At 38.5% G+C, this 17,690-nt stretch overlaps 1 protein-coding gene across 4 annotated transcripts in view; it reads right to left on the reverse strand.

The window, feature by feature from the left end:
- Positions 1-15,370: 15,370 nt before the first annotated feature.
- The window catches only part of LOC132992667 (mediator of RNA polymerase II transcription subunit 13-like), an 81,106-nt gene continuing 78,786 nt past the window's right edge, over positions 15,371-17,690 (reverse strand). For all 4 annotated transcript variants that reach the window (XM_061062137.1, XM_061062139.1, XM_061062138.1 and 1 more), the window contains exon 31: positions 15,371-17,217. In XM_061062137.1, coding sequence (XP_060918120.1) covers positions 17,085-17,217 — 133 coding nt within the window. In that variant the 3' untranslated portion in view covers positions 15,371-17,084. The remainder of the gene's footprint in view (positions 17,218-17,690) is intronic.

Raw genomic sequence — 17,690 nt, forward strand, 5'->3', positions numbered from 1 at the left:
AAACAAAATAAAATGTTTCCAACAATTGACAACTTACATGAGTTGTAAAATACAACATGAGGTATCTTGTGACACTTAACACTTAAACCAGGTCTAGACTGTAGAGCTACCCACTAATAATTTACAATGAGCAAGCTCTTAGCAACATCTGCAATGCATATGTTTGACTGCAAATGATTGAATTCATGACGTAGTCTTAAAGTTCTGTAACATACCTTCTCTATTTTTACATTTAAAAGGTAACCAGTGATAACAGGAGGAGAGGAGAAAGAAATAGCCAAAGCTTTAATAGAGTGGATGTTCACTGTCTTTTCTTTTTTAACGTCAGTGTTTTTTCTTCCTTTCTCTTCTTCTGCAGTCTGAGTCTTTAAGTGAGTCTAAGACTTTCCATTTGGCTGTCACTTTGCGTCTTATCTTCTAAGAACTCATCCACTCCTGTTGGCAGCTAATGGAAGTGGTGTGGAGGTGTGCATCAGGAATGAAAGCATTTGATATCACAGGATAAAAAAAAAAAAAGAAGTAAAAGACGAAGAATATATATTTTAAATAGGGCCACAGCAGCCGTTTAGGTAACTATGTAACAAAGTTATTTAACAACGACATTCGAGAGCCAAACGAGAGCTAGCAACAGATTATTTTTTCATTCGTCAGTATTTTAAGCAAAGACGCAGATGTATCACTGATATATCTGTGCTCTAACACAAACAAACTCTCTCTGCATAAGTGACAACAGAAACTGAGCTGAAAGTGCTGAAATTTATCGGTGGCGCCTTCACAAACTGGCAACGCAAAGCTAACTTCAATCTACTCTGCATAGAATTTAATGGAACGGATACTACTCATGCGATTGCTGCCAGCTGCAGTGCTCCATTTTCAGCTGAGAGAGAGGCAGCAGGGATAAATCAGAAGTCAAATGCCAATACGCCATCGGCCAAATCTCTCAACCTGATGAAACACAAGAATAATCAGATTTGGAGACACTTTCTTTTTTTTGGGAGTGGAAGTTCTTCTAGGGGGAAAGTGGGAGTGTTGGGTGATGATATGAGCAGAACGGACAGAACAAGGAGCTGCTTTTTTTCCTGACTGACAGAAGGTCCCAAACAAGGCTGTTCATTGAGGGAGGGAGGGAGATGGGGGGGGGGGGGGGGGGGTTAGTACAGGGTCTAAGGGAGGAAAAAAAATGAAGGAGGAGAATTGTCATTCGGTTAAGGACAGGGGATGCTTGGTTGATGTGTAGGTCAGATGAGGTTGGAAAAGTTGAGAGATTGATGGATGAATTAGTTTTGGCAATTATTGTTGTGTAATGTTTTAATTTGCTTCAATGTTTTTTTTTCAACTAAACAAGCACATTTGAGTTCTTCATCTGTGGTCCTTTTATGAGCATTCATATTTAAAGTGATTTCATAGTGTTAATAGTTTTCTGGTGTATTAATGTGTGTGTGACTGCAGACACATAAGTGCAGTTTTTGTCTGTTCATGCATCCATGGTGACTAATGTGTGCGTGTGTGTGTGTGTGTGTGTGTGCATGTGTGTGTGTGTGTTGCCTGTCGCAGGTATTTCATCTCCTTGTTCATGTGGAAAGAACTGCTGGAAAACAACACACACATAGCTGCTTCCCTGTCAAGACAGACTTTAAACGCCTCGGCTGTCGTTACATTTTCACTTTTCTCCCACACTTTGCCATCGCTCGGTTGGCTTCTTACTGCACACACTGAACAATGACGTGCATGTATCTGTAAAGACTTAATGAAACGTGAGATTCCTCCTGAATAGAGGACTGTACGGTGTAATAGTTTAGGTCGTGACTCATTTGAAATAGAAGGGCATGTTTGGACAGGAGAGTGGGTTAAAGCGGTCATAATATTCCTTCAACTCAATCAGGTGTGAATTTTATTGCATGAGTAACAATAATCTAAATGCTCTCTCTAATTATCATGCAATGCCTTCCAAAATAAACAAGCAAATACTTCCCAGTTAAACAAATAAAAACAAGCTGAAACAGAAACTTTTATACAGTTGCTTTTTTTCTTCAAATCATGCTCGGTTATTGTGTAATCTTACTGAATCTTCCAATCATCGAAACAAAAACAATAACAAATTCTGTTATTCACAATAAAATAACTTTGTGAAATGAAACCCACAAAAGGCCCAAGACGTCGACCAACACTGAAATAACAAAGATACTTTTTTGATTCTTTATTAAATAAACAATATGAAATGTATTTATCATTACAATTAATACATGACTTACATGAATAATCTTTAAACTCCTGTCAGCTTGTACTCACAAACTACTTTAATAATTCAACTCTAAAAAAAATAAAAATAAAAATAAAAATAAAAAAAATAAACATTTTTCTGACAAATAACAAATACAAAATAAAACCTGGTCTTAAGTTAAGTTCAAATCCCAAAGAGTTAACTATGAATTACATTCTTGACACGTTTGGTTGTATTGACATCGCTCACATTAGGGCGCCAACTTTGGACTTTTATTTTGAGAGTACAAACTTGCTGAACCCATGGTGTCATTTTCTTACAGCTGTAGTGCTTGCACTGTTGTTATTCTGTGCTTTGCTCTCTGCTATTTCCAGCGGCCAGAAGTAAGCCTAATATAGCCTACTGGAAACGTGTCCGCCGTTTCAAAAACTGAAAATGTAAACACACTGTGAGCCAATGTCTAACTGAGGAGAGATTTTAAGTGATGTGAACAGGACAGCTGTTAGTGTGCCTGTACTGATCCATACTTTTTACAATGGGAGGGGTGGGGGGTATATTTACAATAAGGGTGTTTAATTTCCTGATAACATTTTGTTTAGTGTCGTTAAATACTTTTTACTCCGGTGTTTGGAGGTACTTGGTGCAAAGCGCGCGTGTGTGTATGAACAAGAGAGTGTAAGAGAGTGTGCGCGGAGTATATCTGCCGTACAGTAAGCAGTATCCGGCTGCAGCGGCGCCAGGTATGCAGCACACACACACAGCAGTGTTCCCGTCGAGCAGAGAGAGTCAGCAGGCCTGAATCCGAGAGGGTAAGATCATTTTAACTTTCTAACACCTGAACATTCAAACAGAACAGCAGCTTTAATTCATTTTGACTTTAAACAAAATTACTGATTTGGGTTATTAATCTGCGGGATGATATTGAGAAGGGATTTGTTAAATGTATGCATAATAATAATAATTAAACATGAAATGTAAAATGTGGCACGTGGGATGATTTTGTTTCTTGACCTTGCAAATGTATTCTTATCGAGTATTTTTTTATTTAAAAATTAAAGACAAGTTAATGTGTTTTTTTTTTATTATAATTTAAATGAATTGTCACGACTGTTCCATGTAAAAGACGCGCATTGCGCAGGAGAAAAAAGACAGTTGTCCTATTAAATTAAGATTAAAGTACGCGAAAATAACAATGTTGTTTCATTCATATTCATACAGCTTAGACATTTATGTTTTCAACGGCCCGACTGACAGTCAAAGTATTGATGAATTGTTATATTTAAATTATTATTCATTGTTTTTGCCTCACTTTGTATACAGTATCCTGTGCAAATGTGGACGAAAGTGTGTTATCCTGCAGTTCCCTAGCGCCATGCAGTGGCTGAGAAACATTTCTTTTTGGCCTCTACAATGACCAGGAGTGATTTATGCTCACCGTGTGTCCACTTTGTCAGATCCCCCCTTTTTTTTTAACAAGACGATGTATGTTCCCTTTTCTCCTTTGCTGATCGAAAACTCAAAAAGAAAAAAATATGACGAATCCAGCTCCTTCCATGCGCACGTGCTTTGAATCAACTTATTTAAGTTGTTAAAGGAATTATAACATACGATTTTATAAAATAAAAAATAAAAAAAAAACCTTCTCATTATCCTCCGAGTTTAAAAGATAAATAGGCCTATACACCGTGTCGTAACCTAGATCAACTTTTGTTGGAGGTAACTCTGATGTCAGGAGACAGAAGCGTTTTAGCCGAGGAGGAAAATCCTAATAGCATAATTGGGTCTATCAAGTAAAATTGATACAATAACATCCACTCACTCGGTTCAAAGAATGCCCGAAGAAAACTCTAACACTTCCTCCTTTTTCATTTTTTTTTTTAGGTCTAATGACCCCTGCAATTTTCCCCCAGCCGGACTCATTTTCCCGGCGAGTCGAGGAAATATTCCATGTGAGCGTTTGAGGATGGTTTTTCTTTGAAACCGTTTCTGCAGGTCGCTCCTGAGGGGAGTTTGAAAACATGTCGGCTCTAATTAGCGCTTCAGACATCACACACCAGTCCTCGAGTTTGTCCGGTTTACACCACAGAAAGGTCCCCCCCCCCCCCCCCCCCACCAAAAAAATAAAATAAAATAAAAAATAAAAAAATCCCAGTTTCTGTGTAAAATGTACCCGTTCATAGTGGAATCATTTCTGTAAGCGATTTCAAAATTTATAAGAAAACATCATGCTAATTTTTTTTTTTAATGTCGCATAATTTATATTTCCTAGTTAACAGCAATTGTTAAATAAATAGGCATTTTTCATAGTAAAAAAACAATTAAAAAAATCAAAAGTTCCTCACTTAATCCAACCTTTAATTGCAGTAAGTATGAGCTGAATATATTTATGAACTTGAAACTTCACATTAAATATTAAACTGTGTAAGAGAGAAAACAAAATGTTGTAATTAAAACATGTACACATTCTTAATGCTGGTCATTAACAATAATTAGAACAACAAAGCTTGTTTTTTTCTGCCTTTTAAAAGTGTTTCTCTGTTTTTCTGTCCTGTTTCTGACTTTCTGTCTGTCTTTCTTCCCTTCAAAATGTCACACCATGATCAGTCCCGTTATTTTGTGAAACACGTAAGCTAATGTTCTTATTTATCCAAAATTTTTCCAAATATAAATCTTAAAAAAAAAATGAAGGTCTGTCTGGTGCTAGTTATTTAGAAAACATAAATAATACAGAGACAGATATAACATCTGTTTTTTTCTTGTTTTTGAGTAAGTCTACATTTAGCTGAATCTCTGCCTCAAACGGATCAAATACAGATTTCTGCTCAATTTAGCATTTCATCCTTAAGCCCACGCTAAAGGATCTTAGAAGAAGGAATATGATCATACATCATGGCCATTTCAATCACATTACATCAGTGATGATACCAATATCATTGCCATCATTTACCGCAGTTGCCTATTAATCACCTTTCATTAGTGTCTTTTACCGAGCTCTCAGAAGAGGTTCCAGGATCCTGGTCCATGTTTGAGGATAAATGAGTCATCAAGCCAACCGCAAAAATACAATAACTATCTGCCTTTTTGTTCCTGAGTGTCAGCCCGGCGTGATTTTTCATTTGGGTTCAGAACACGAACAGGGCTATCGATTAGAATATGTTTCCCCCACCCACAGGAATGGACACCGTAGTGTCCCACGGGGTCCCAAATCTGGGTGTGAGCAGAGTGAAGGGAAAGAAAAGAGAGCAGGAGAGACTCATGAGCAACACTTTAAAAGAGGAGGGTTCTCCATCATGCTTTGTCAGGGGGTCTGCTGAAATGGGGAAACATCTGCTGTGGAGAAATAGAGACTGATGACTCAAATGATATGCAGTCAGTGGGTCTGCCAGCTTAAATGGGGAATGTCACGACAGAGAATATGCATAGACAGCATTTGTTTGACCCCCCCGTGCCCTTCGATTCTTTTAGGTCAAACACAAAAAATGTTACCTTGTGTCATACAGGTAAAATCAATGTGGCAAATCATGAGGAGGTTGTGTTTGATAAGCTATACCGCCTGATTTATACTTCTGCATTGAAACTACACACTGCAGCACACGCTGTAGGTTTGTGTAGCTCTCTACCTACAGAGAAGCCTACGTAAGTGTAGCCTGACATGCACCCCCTCAGAAATGTGACTACACATCGCAACAAAGCAGCCGCAAGCCCTGCGATTGGCGCGCTGGGTGGCATCTTATTTTATGTATTTACAACATTTCTGGCATTGCTGTTGTTTTTCAAAATTCTGCAGATGGAAGAACGCTACAAGCCAGTAAAATCACCTGCTGATCAATATTTATCAGCTCCAACTCCAACATTATACACCCAGTTTCAGTCATCATGGTGTCCTGTACACAAACAAGCAGAGAATGTGGCTGAACCAAAAACTGGCTATATAACAAGCATAGAAATCAGACTGCCAACTAGTGTTTGTGGACGGAGTTTTGCAGCGCTACGCAGACACATCAACTCACAAGTATGTACGGCATATAGCTACGTCGTTCATTCGACAAATAAGTATAAACCAGGCTTTATTCAGCCCACAAATGTTCACGATCAGCCTGTGTTTGACCCCCTGCCCAAGAGTGTTTGGGGTCAAATCTCATCAAATGTATCCTTTTCATTCAGGTAACAATTATCTTGCAAATCAGTTTTTGTTTTTGTGAAGCTGAAAAGCTGCTTTATTCTCCCAACACATGTCCAATACCGTATACCTAGTGTCTGTTTAACCATTTTCCCATAAATGTTTGGGGTCAAATCGCACAACATGCAACCTTAGTTCATCCAGTTGAGAAGAATCCCACACATTAGGGAGCCGGCGTGGCTGCAAATGCCGAAGTGTATCACATGTATAAAATGACTTTGCCCATGGCTGCGACGACCAAATCTTGCAAACTTGGGGGTTTGTATGTGCAAAGCTGAAAGGTTCAAAAGAAAATCTTCCATGTTCTCCCCACATATGTGTGTGCTCTGTCGTCTGTTTGAACCTGCCTCCAACCCACCTACAAATTTGAGGTTCAAATCTTTTTTTTGATCGGGTCCAACTCATCTGTCACATCAGCTTGTTTGTGTTTGTAAAGCTGGAAGTTGCAAAGATAAGCAGCTGGATTCCTCCCACACTTTGACCTCGACATGCTTCCATTTGACCAAATGCCCCCAAATTTCAGGGGTTGAAATCATAGATTGTAAATTTTAATGGTTGAAGCCTGAGTGACATCACCCATCTGTTACTGCAGGGGGCTTTGGAGCCCAGTCAATGGCTGAATGCTAGAGATTCTGTCTCAACCTAACTTTCAGTCAACCCAAGGGCTTAGAGACAGAGTTTAGTTGGGTTTTAAGCTTTTTGCAACTGTTACATTGCGCTCGTCTGTCCATCAGGTCAGCTTCTCACCTTATTGTGAATACCGCTTATCCTCCATCAAATCAAAACGGATGAGTTATCACTTTCAGCATGTTCCCCCAAATAATTGGGGTCGAAATGTGTTAAATGTAGCCTCTACTTGTTCAGGTAAAATATAATTGACAGCAGGGGGGTTTGTGTTTGTAAAGCTGAAGGTTCCAAAGATAAAGTATTTCCCCCACACATGTCCAGCAGGGTTTTTGTTGTCTGCCTCTAATAATCAGCCTCTCTGCCATTTGATCTGCAGGCAGCTGAGCAGTCTGTCTCTGTCTGCTGCATGTTATTCGTTGTGTTGGTCCACTTGAGTGAAGATGGAATTTTTAGGAGCATGTTTCACCTCTCGGTTTTTCCTTTGCAACAGCAGCTCGCTGATGCTTTTATGATTAGGAAGACTAAATTAGAACCAGAGAGAGCAAAGCGGGAGAGACACAGACAGGAAGACAGAGGAGAGAGTGCTCCATGCAGCAGCCAAGCGACCGGCCTGCTACCTTCGCTTGTATTGATGCAGGGAGCCAATAAAGCCTGGTTTCAAAAAGATCAATTCTGTCATTGTTATTATAATGATAATCACCAGACACAAGGCTTGCAGCAGGCTGTTCCTTGACAGCATGTCAGTTCTTATGATCATCAGGAACAACACTGGCTCTCAGAACGTTTCATCAAATGTTTCCACCATAATAGTGTTGATTTACTTGCAATTGTGAACCCTCCATGTGCTTGACAAAAGAAAGCTGAAACACAGACATAAGTGCGCCTACATTCTCGTTGTCCATCATGCCAGTGAGCTGATATCTCCATAAGAGTCAGATCTCCAGAAAAAGCAAGAGGAGAAGGCTATCGGATCATTATTACGTGTTCCTTTACTCCCCTATCTTCCTAATGACTGCAGGATTCCTGCTTTGATTTGGAGCCCATTCTCCAAAGTGACTTGAGTGGACTAGCTGAGCTAAGACACAATTTTCAGGAGATTGCAGAGTAAGTGCCTCTGGCAAGACCTTTCTATTTTTTATGGCACTTGACTTTCTCTATCTCTCTCTTATGTTTGGGAGAAACAGAGCAGGGAGGGAAGACAAACAGTTTTAAAAAAATCACTCGGAATTCAGGTCAAAACATTTCTTTGATGGTTCTCCAAAAAGACAGTTCATATTTATTGCTGTTTACAGGCTTGAAAATATGTTCTGTTTCTCACCCATATTGCTTTTGAGTAACAGTAAAAACGTCAAAATCTAGATGAGTCCAAACTTTTCAATTGTTCTTTTTCTATAATACTCAATTCGTTGCAAAAAAGCCGGGAAAAAAATATATTTTACAGTTTGCATGGAGACACATTTTCTTAATTTGTCCAAAAATCTTTCATGCAAAAAGAAACAAAAAACAACCAAGTGGAAAAATCAGCAGCCTTTTATGTGCATAGCTTACAGATATTTGGTAGATTTTGTTTCAGTGTCACTTTGTTTACAAAAGGACACTGACCTGTTTTAGTGGCGTCCTGATTTGTTTGTGAGTGTTTGTCCAAAGAGACTCACAATTCAGACGAGATATTCTGTGGACATTTTCAAACAAACATTTCAGTTTGAGTTACAGTACGCCTATATTTTTCCATTACATTTTTTTATACACATTGCTCTCATAACCAACAACCCTCACAGCTGTTTACAGTCCGCTCAGTCTCTCCATCTTTGCCTGAGTTTGTTCATGACAGTGTGTGTGTCACCTGTGTGTGACCCAGAGGTCTCCTCCATACAGAATGCAATCAGAGATCATTGATTCATTTGATTGGTGACAGGTTGATTTAATGTTCACTGAACCTACAGTCATGAATGTAGCATATGTTTTCTATGCATGTGCTATAGTTCATCTGTTGACTAACAACTCTCCCTTGTGGGCCAGGACGACACTGCACGCGTAAAGAAAGAATACTTCAATGCAAGGTAGCCTACATCACAGTCTTTCCTTTTTTTTTTTTTTTTTTACCAAATCATTATAAATAATGTTACAGCATTTAGGCAAAAAGTCAATCCAAAAAATTAAACAGAAAATGTTGATTTGATTTGTTTATCCCTCCCACATTGAGTATAGTGTAACACTGATGGGCACATCATCGAATCACTGCAAAATAATTGGATTCAATTAATTATTTTTGTAGGCATAACATATAATTAATTACATATTGATAAAATATATTTAAAAAATACAAAAATAAGTGTGAAAATCTGTTTAAAAAAATGCAAAAAGTGAATAAAAAATCATGCCATTCATCTTTTGTATTTTTCCCAAAACAATAAATAAGCAGAAAAGTAAGCTTTGAGCACAACAATACGTTTGATTCTGTTGCTAAACAGAACACTGCGATTGCTAGGCAACACAAACAGAAGTGTGTAATTACTAGTGTGAGTGGCAGTTTTCCATTAGCGTGCATAACATTGAAATTCACAGTAATTCAGACCCAGGTGTGCCGTTGTTGGCTGCTTCAAACACGTCTTGGCCAATCACAGCAGCGGACAGGAAACCTCCTTCTCATAATGAGGTCATATAATTAATGAAAGAACAAAACAATGAGGCTGGAGAGGCCGTGTTTTACATGTCAGAGGCGTTGATAGGCCTCATCATGATGCCAGGCAGGGGGTGAAGTGTCTGATGGCTTATTGGTTTAAGGGCTCAGCAGAAAACACTCTGTGCTTTAGTAAGATACGACAACGTGTTGTTACTTTGCTTTTATGAACAAATAATTGTAATTTCTTCCGAAATAGTTTCTTTAATACTGAGCCTGTGTCTGATTTAGTTTTAGCAAATAAACATTTTCTTATTTTTAACTACAGTGTTTGATGTGTTGGTGATGTTCTAATCGATTATAAACAGATGTTGCAAGTTGACAGTTAAACATCTGGGACATGAGCTCTCTAATATTAGCTTACATGTGAACTGTGAAAATGCCAAATAATATTAAGTTGCTGAAGCCTCACCCACACACATCAGTTTGCTATTCGTTTTCCTACCATTAAAAAACACATTCAGCCTCCAGCTAGTCTGTTCTTTAATCATTGAAACAAATTCTTGCTCTGTTTTCTTTTGAAAGACTTAGAGTCTTACTTTATTATAAGTATGATCATTTCCTCTTTAAAATACCAAGGTTCAAAAAAATCATGTGATGATGAAACATTATGGATCCTTTATTTTTTGCAATTGATCAATACCACTTCTTGTCTTCTTTAGTGCCTAAACATCTGCTTCCATCTTCACCAGGTATTTAGCTTGATGCAATCATGCTTCTAATTCAAACGTTTTAAGGACCTTATTTCTAAGCCTTATTCATCTAAGTCCTTGTCTGAGCTTTTTGTACGGAGGAAAACAAATGAGACTGTTCAAAAGTGGGTGAAGAAAAGGAAACTTCATGCAAAATTTCAGAAAGTTTGTGAGTCTCTCAAACGTCTACGTGTAAAATGTTTCAGAAATATCTTTATATAATGATATTCCAGCACACTTATGACTAATGGTCAACAATTCAGTGAATTGAGTTCTTTTAATATTAATAAACATGAACCTGATTCACATTCCACTCTTCACTCTTTCCTTCTTCATTCACCACATCCTCTCCTTTCCCTGGATGGCTGTGGCACACAGTCATCAAGGGGATTAATGTCCTTCAAACTTTCATATCCGACGTCAATGACTCATTGTTTTCTCTGCCTCGTTTTGATGTGTGTGAGAGAGTGGCCCTTTGAAGTCTGCAGAGCTTTTTATCTCCCCCTATTTACATTGGTTAAAGTGTTAAGTGTTCTCATTCAGCTTGGAGGATGTTAAAACCCTGCAATGAGAGATTTTACATGAAGGACAATTGCAACTCCTTGCTCATTTTCGCTGTAAACAAAAGCTGTGCATGGCTCTTTGTGTTGGGTAAGAGCTGTGTTCGCTTTGGAGCCATTTGGAATATGGTGCAGGATTTATCTGGCTGGAGTTGACCTTACACAGAAGCAAAGGCAACGTGAAGACACTAATGATCTTATATCGACTGATTTCCTCAGTTGACGTGAGGGGAATATTTACTTATGTTTGCATCTTCTAAACAATCAGACATACACATTTACTGTCAAGCCAAGTGTATGATTCTGCTTTCTTTAAATAGATTTGTCGGATGATAAAAGTCTATTTCAAAACCTCAAGATAAGGTCAAATACAATCTCTCACCTTGTGTAGATTTGTGTATGTGTCTGAATCGAACCATGCAAGAGGTATGATAATAGAATCTCAATTAATAACAATCCTCAAATAAAAATAGAAGGTACAATTAGTAGGGGAACCAAATGCTACAATATTATCTCATGAAAGTCAAGGAATGATGTGAATATGGACTTTGACCTGATGATAGGCTAAGAGCGCACTGTTTCACAGTAATTCAATTGGGCAGCAGGCAAAAAAACGGAGGCAACCGAAATCTCAAATCCTCAAAATCTCCCACCTTTTGGAGAGATCGATTTGGATTTAGTCTCTCAAGAGCCACCGTATTCTCATTAAATAAATAGATTTTTCCATAAAACATTTCTGCAAATTAGAACTTAAATGTTCAATGTCAAATCAGCGTTTTAATATTTTTATAGTTTGTAAAATTAAACAATTAGAATTGTTGCATCAGTGGCCCCGTTGAATAAGCCATATATATTTTACCAATAGATAATATTTTTATCACAGATCTGACTTGACACCTCTCAAACCCAATTTTTACTCGAGGTTCTCAGAACAGGATGAACTTGAGCTTAAAGTCTATTTATGTGTCTTCCCTAATGACCCGTTTAGCATGCGTGCTAAAGCAAGTGTGTAAATTAGTTACACTGTAGGTCAATTCAAATAAAAATAGGAGCTACAACCTTCCAACATCATCATCAGCTTTATCATTGGGTGGTGATCACCCTGACCGGAGTCGCTCACAGCCCCTGCAGAGTCCTGAACCCTGGCTGACCTTAGTGCCGTATCAAAGGTCAGGCAGAGACAGGACCCACCACGATGTCCACTAAAGGCTGCCATGACAGACAACAGGCAGACAGCAAGGTATTCAATAAGTGTGTGCATGTGCATGTGTGTCCCTTTCTCTCTCTCTCTCTCTCTCTCTCTTTAAAGTTCAGGAAATTCAGCAGAGTTATCGCCATCTACAAAGCGGTGTGAAGCTACAGCCGCCAGCTGCCTCCACTTCTGAGGGAGAGGGCATGTCAAAACAGCACAGCTCTGCCCCAGCTAAAGTCTCTGCTGGGACCGGAGCACTCTCACAGGTCATCGGGAGTGACAGACTGGTTGCAATACTGGTCCTTCACGTACCTCGGGTTTCAGGTCAGGATGGTTTGTCATTCCTTAAAGATCTGCATTCAAAGCATGCATCTGAATCAAACAAAACATGATGCTGGTGTTTTGTGAAGTGACTGAAGTATGCCTAATGAAGCAGCCATTCTGGTGAGCTTTGAAGTGTCACTCTCCTCCAATGAAATAATCTTGTGCAACTGTGGGTCAGGCAGCAGTTTGGCCTGTTTCTGTCTTTCTGTAGCACTTTGTGTGACTAGGGAACTGTGACATTTCTCATAAAGGCTCCAAGAGAGAACATTTTAGTAAAGAGCTTGGCGTGTTGACAGACTTGAAGGTTTAAAACATGAAACATGGTGGACCAACGTGAAGGTTAGCTCTGAATTGATTCACATTCAGCTGATTTTTAAATGTTGAATAAATGTGTCATGTCCTGCATTCTGATGCATTTGACTCTGTTTTGATGCTTTTATTTGGCTACCTTGACAGACATGTTTCCCATTTATGTTAATCGATTTGCCGCTTCAGATTCGGGGGAATCTGAAACACGAGGAATCTCGGGATAAGTTGGGCCAGAGAGGATTCACCGGATGGATCCATCATTTCACGGGGGTTATAAGGACACGTTTGTCGGCTGCATTTGAAGGAGCTTTCGAACTGGGACGCTTCTCTGATCTGATTGGTATTCCAACGCACTCTAAGGACGCATTCCTTACATCAACCCATCGATCCAGTGTGAATCCAAAAAAAAAAACAGTTGCTACTGAAATACAAATATAATATAAATATTGTGAATTTTCTACCAAATCTGTTGATCTGAGATGCTGTCAGTATAATGCTTAAATATACTCCCATTACATGTCTTCATTCCTCAGAGGCAGTATTTCATGTTCTGCTTCATGGCTACAATAAGCCAGCATTCAAGTGTTAAGTTGTCTCTTTTTTTTCTCTTCTGTTAGGGCTTTTTAGAACAACCTTGTCCTCTTACGTGGGCACGCTGGAGCCAGAAAACGCCGATGACTTCTAATTGAGTTTGCTCTAATGCTACGTCAAGCCAGACCCTGGTCTGGCTTCTTTTGTCCAGTCTGCAGGCCATTTGGCTGGAGCAATCCACTTGGCAAGCAAGATAACAGGTAAATGGCCATGGTCTAATAGGCCATCTGTGGAAAACACACTGCAGTCAATTAGAGTCCACTGCCTCCTGTTGTGACGGCCATTAGACAGCCCCACCACGACAAGTGACTCTTTAGTGGCTTTTACTCTTCAGTGAACCGCTCCTCTTCATTCATAGTGTCCTCAAGCTGCTCAGGCCCTCAACACTGACTTTTGTCCTTTATGTCAACCATTTTGTTCTGCTTTCCAGGTTCTATTAAAAAGCAATTTTCCTGACCCTGATGGTCAAAAAGAACATCCTTCACTTCCTCTCTCTCTCTCTCTCTTCCTCACAAATTCAAATTCCCCAACTACATCACACAAAAGGAACAACTTCCACTTATAAGGATGTCCTTTAGAATCAGACACATAATAAGCTTACTTAAAAGTCCATGAAGTTTGTTTGACAAATGCATTTACAATTTTTCACTTCGAGTGCTTTAAAACACCACAACACTCACACACACACACACACACACAAATGCACACACACTCAGCATGCAGTTGACTCTCCGATATTTAGCACTGCTGCACATACACGACTTAATGCACAATTGTGCAACAGCTGAGAAAGATAGCACATCATCAAGCAGCAAACATCAAAGATGCCGCTGTGACCTGGAGCGCACAGCAGCAGTCTTCTGCCGTGATGAAGGCTTTTATTACAGTAACATACTGATGTGGCACTCCTTGTTGTGGGGCTCGGTCCCATTTCCTTTTGTATCTATTTGACATAGATTCTAGAGGTCAGTGCAAAGTAACAACTTTTTGATAGGATTTAATAGGATAAGTTGAATAAAATGTTTCTGTTTGTCTGGAGTGCTTCTAGATAAATGAAACCAGCTCTTACTCTATGTCTACATGAGAAAACTGAAGTCAATAAAACTAGACTATCTTGTTCAACAGGAGGGACAACAGCTGGATGACAGACAGAATCTTTCATTATTCATTTGCTTTAATGACCTAGCAAGTAAAAAAGACTATTTTTTTGAAAGGTCAGACTTTCATCTCATCCTCACCTTCAGGCTTACTCACAATAACAAAAATAAAGCTAAGTAATTAGCTGTAATCCCTTTGGGTGTTGAAGTATGTTAAGCTTATGTTGGAAAACAAAGCGTCACACGTTTCTGACAGCAGTGTAATAAAGGGCTGGTCTTCCTCTTCACACACGTAGTTATTATGATTATTACTACTGAACACTATACTCTCACTGTTTCATGTTGGACCTCTCCTGCTGCCTGCAGCATTTACTGTTCATAAAAAACATCATTATGTAGAAATACATTACATGAGACACTCTGGAGACAAAGAAATATTGAACTTTCAAAGAAAATCCTGATTTTATGGAATAAATGTCCCCTTTTCAGACCCTTTTACTAACAGTAAAATTAGGGCTGAATTACTTTTGATTAGCCCCATATATTGTTAGTAGAGGAAGGAGTATCGAGGTCCTTCATTCTAGTAGAAGTAGCAACACCACGTTGTAAAAAATGCTTGTTAAAGGAAAAAAAAAAAAAAGAGTAGGGCTTGAATTCAAATGTGATGGTCCAGGAAAATAACACACATAAAATTACAATTAATAATAATATTATAAAGATAATCAAATGGTTTTGATAACATTTAAGATGAATTTGAAATAAATTTTGATATGTAACCTTCTTACCTTACCTTCTTAAAGTAATGGATTAAACAAACGATCAGCAACGAGTGAAATCAGTGTAAGCCAGTCCGTGGTTTACAGTTCCTTGTATCAAAAAAGAACTCAGAACGCAGCATCGCTTTCAAGAGTTTTAATAATTTACTAAAAAAGAGTGTAAAAGTAACAGACCCCTCCCGCTGAAGTGGATCTGTTCGATATTCAAAGTGATGACAGATGTAACAAATTTTTGCAAACTTGCCCTCGTCTGTACATTTGTGTACACTTGGCAATTTAACCTCTCGGTTGTAAATATGAGTTTTGTACTGTATACTGTATCAAAAAAAAAAAAAAAAAAAAAAAGCTCACAGCAAAATAAAATACTTTGATATGAATCACTTGAAAGTAAACCAACCAGCATGAAATGTACAGCTTTAAGAAATTCCAAAAGACACGGCGGAAAAGTGTATATACAAACATGCTAGGAGTCTTAACAAAGAGCAGACAGAGTGAAGCTGAGGAGACAGGACCTTCTATTGGTTTGACATCATTTAGGAGAGCCAATGAAATAAAGTCTCTTTTTAAAATATTTCATAACCTTGCAATGTTCGAATGCCATCATCTTAATATTGCCTATTTCAAGATCTCTTTGATAGCAGAAGAAAAAAACACGTTATAAATATAGAGTATACTGTATCTCCTGCATCGACTTGTTTAATTTAAACGCATTAAATAAAAAGGCAAAGTTCTCATTATCTGTAGAAAAACAATCAACTCAAATGCAATGTCTTTGATAAATGTTCATACTGTGTCCACTTCAAAAGAGATGGTTGACTGTACCACCTTTTCTCCTTAAGTGCCTGCATGGAAGAGGTAATATATATTTATATTTATATATATATATATATTTATATATATATATATATACACATAGATATCAAATTTTATGACATGATATACTTTGTATAAATATGGCATCTTTACAATTGCATTAAAATGACATTTTTCTATTTCAGATCCCAAGACAATTCAAAGTCAATCGGGAAAAAAGGCTTGTTTTAGTTTCTCTTTTTCTCGCTTTAAATATTAAAAAATAAGTCTCAATTCTTTGCAAATGTTTGTCTGACATAATAAACAACACATCTGTCTTTACTGGTCAAATATTTTCCATTGTGTTCGTATCGACAACACTTCGGAAGGTGAAGAAAAAAAGTGCCATTGTCAAATTCTCCCCCCTTTGGAGTGAACAAGGACGTTTGCCCCTTTCAGAATAAAGGTAAAAGGTTTTATCAACCCCACTGCAAGTCCCCATGAAGCTCATCAGTTTCGTTCTATACAAAAACAAAATGTAAAAGTATCATTGACAAAGCCAGGTGTTTTTTTTTTTTGTCGCCATGCCGTTTTTGCTGGTTGTACATTATGGAGTTATGTGGCCCTGTATAGACGTCCCTTTCCACAGGAGAGGGTTTCATACAGAGCTTCTCTTGAAGGGTCATCCACACACACCTCAAAGTGGAACATAATGCTGCTGTGATCAGGAGAAAGTTGTGATATGTCAGTCAAAGGAGCATTGTTGGATGAAGAAGTCCGTCTTCATTCTTAGAAAGCACCACAAAACAAGCTTTGAAGGTACAAACTGCTGCAGTTAACCAGTAACACTTAAAAGGAACTGTTCGAGCATTTCACCCCACTCATTCATAACATTCCTGCCGTGGGAGAGTCTGACTTGCCCTGTCCTTAATTTGGCCGTTGAAATCCACAGAGGAGCTCTGGTGCTCTCTGGTGCCCAGACGGAGGAAGCGTATAGGCACAGAGAAAGTGAACCATCAGCTGTCCATTGAAGTGTCCCACAGCTAAAGCATGTTCAGGATGGCATTGTACATTTGGATCAGTACCGCCAAGTGGACCGGCAGGCAGGACTGGCGGTCCTGGGTGGCAGGGGTGCAAGTCAGCCAAGAGAGGGCGTTGTACTGCTCCAGTACAAACCTGTGTTTGGAAAACAGGCAATTTTTGAAAACAGAATAGGTAAGAAACTCTGGCTTTCAAAAAAAAAATACTGAAGTTATTTTCCATTTAAATGCACATCCAGAGAAGTAATAACTATAAAGGACTGGTTAAAAAAGGATCACAATTTTGTAGCATACGGTGGCACTAGTAAATCTTTTGGCAATCTCATCTCTTTCCCTTTCCCATCAGTCAGTTTTTAAAGAGAAATGTACATTTTATCAAGACAATGATAACAATGAATAAACATATTATTTAATCTAGCAATATCACACATGAGGGAGTATTGCTGTAATGAAAATCAGCTGATATTCAGCACAACAGTACACCCTTGAGTGTTGCATTGCTTTTTATTACACAGTTTTATGAGCAAAATACAGTTCTAAAAAAGTCATAAGCAAAACCTGCGATACAGTGGTACCAGCTCATATCCTAACAATACTTCACCAGCGCTT

Source organism: Labrus mixtus, chromosome 17, assembly GCF_963584025.1.
Source record: "Labrus mixtus chromosome 17, fLabMix1.1, whole genome shotgun sequence".
Classification (NCBI taxonomy): domain Eukaryota; kingdom Metazoa; phylum Chordata; class Actinopteri; order Labriformes; family Labridae; genus Labrus; species Labrus mixtus.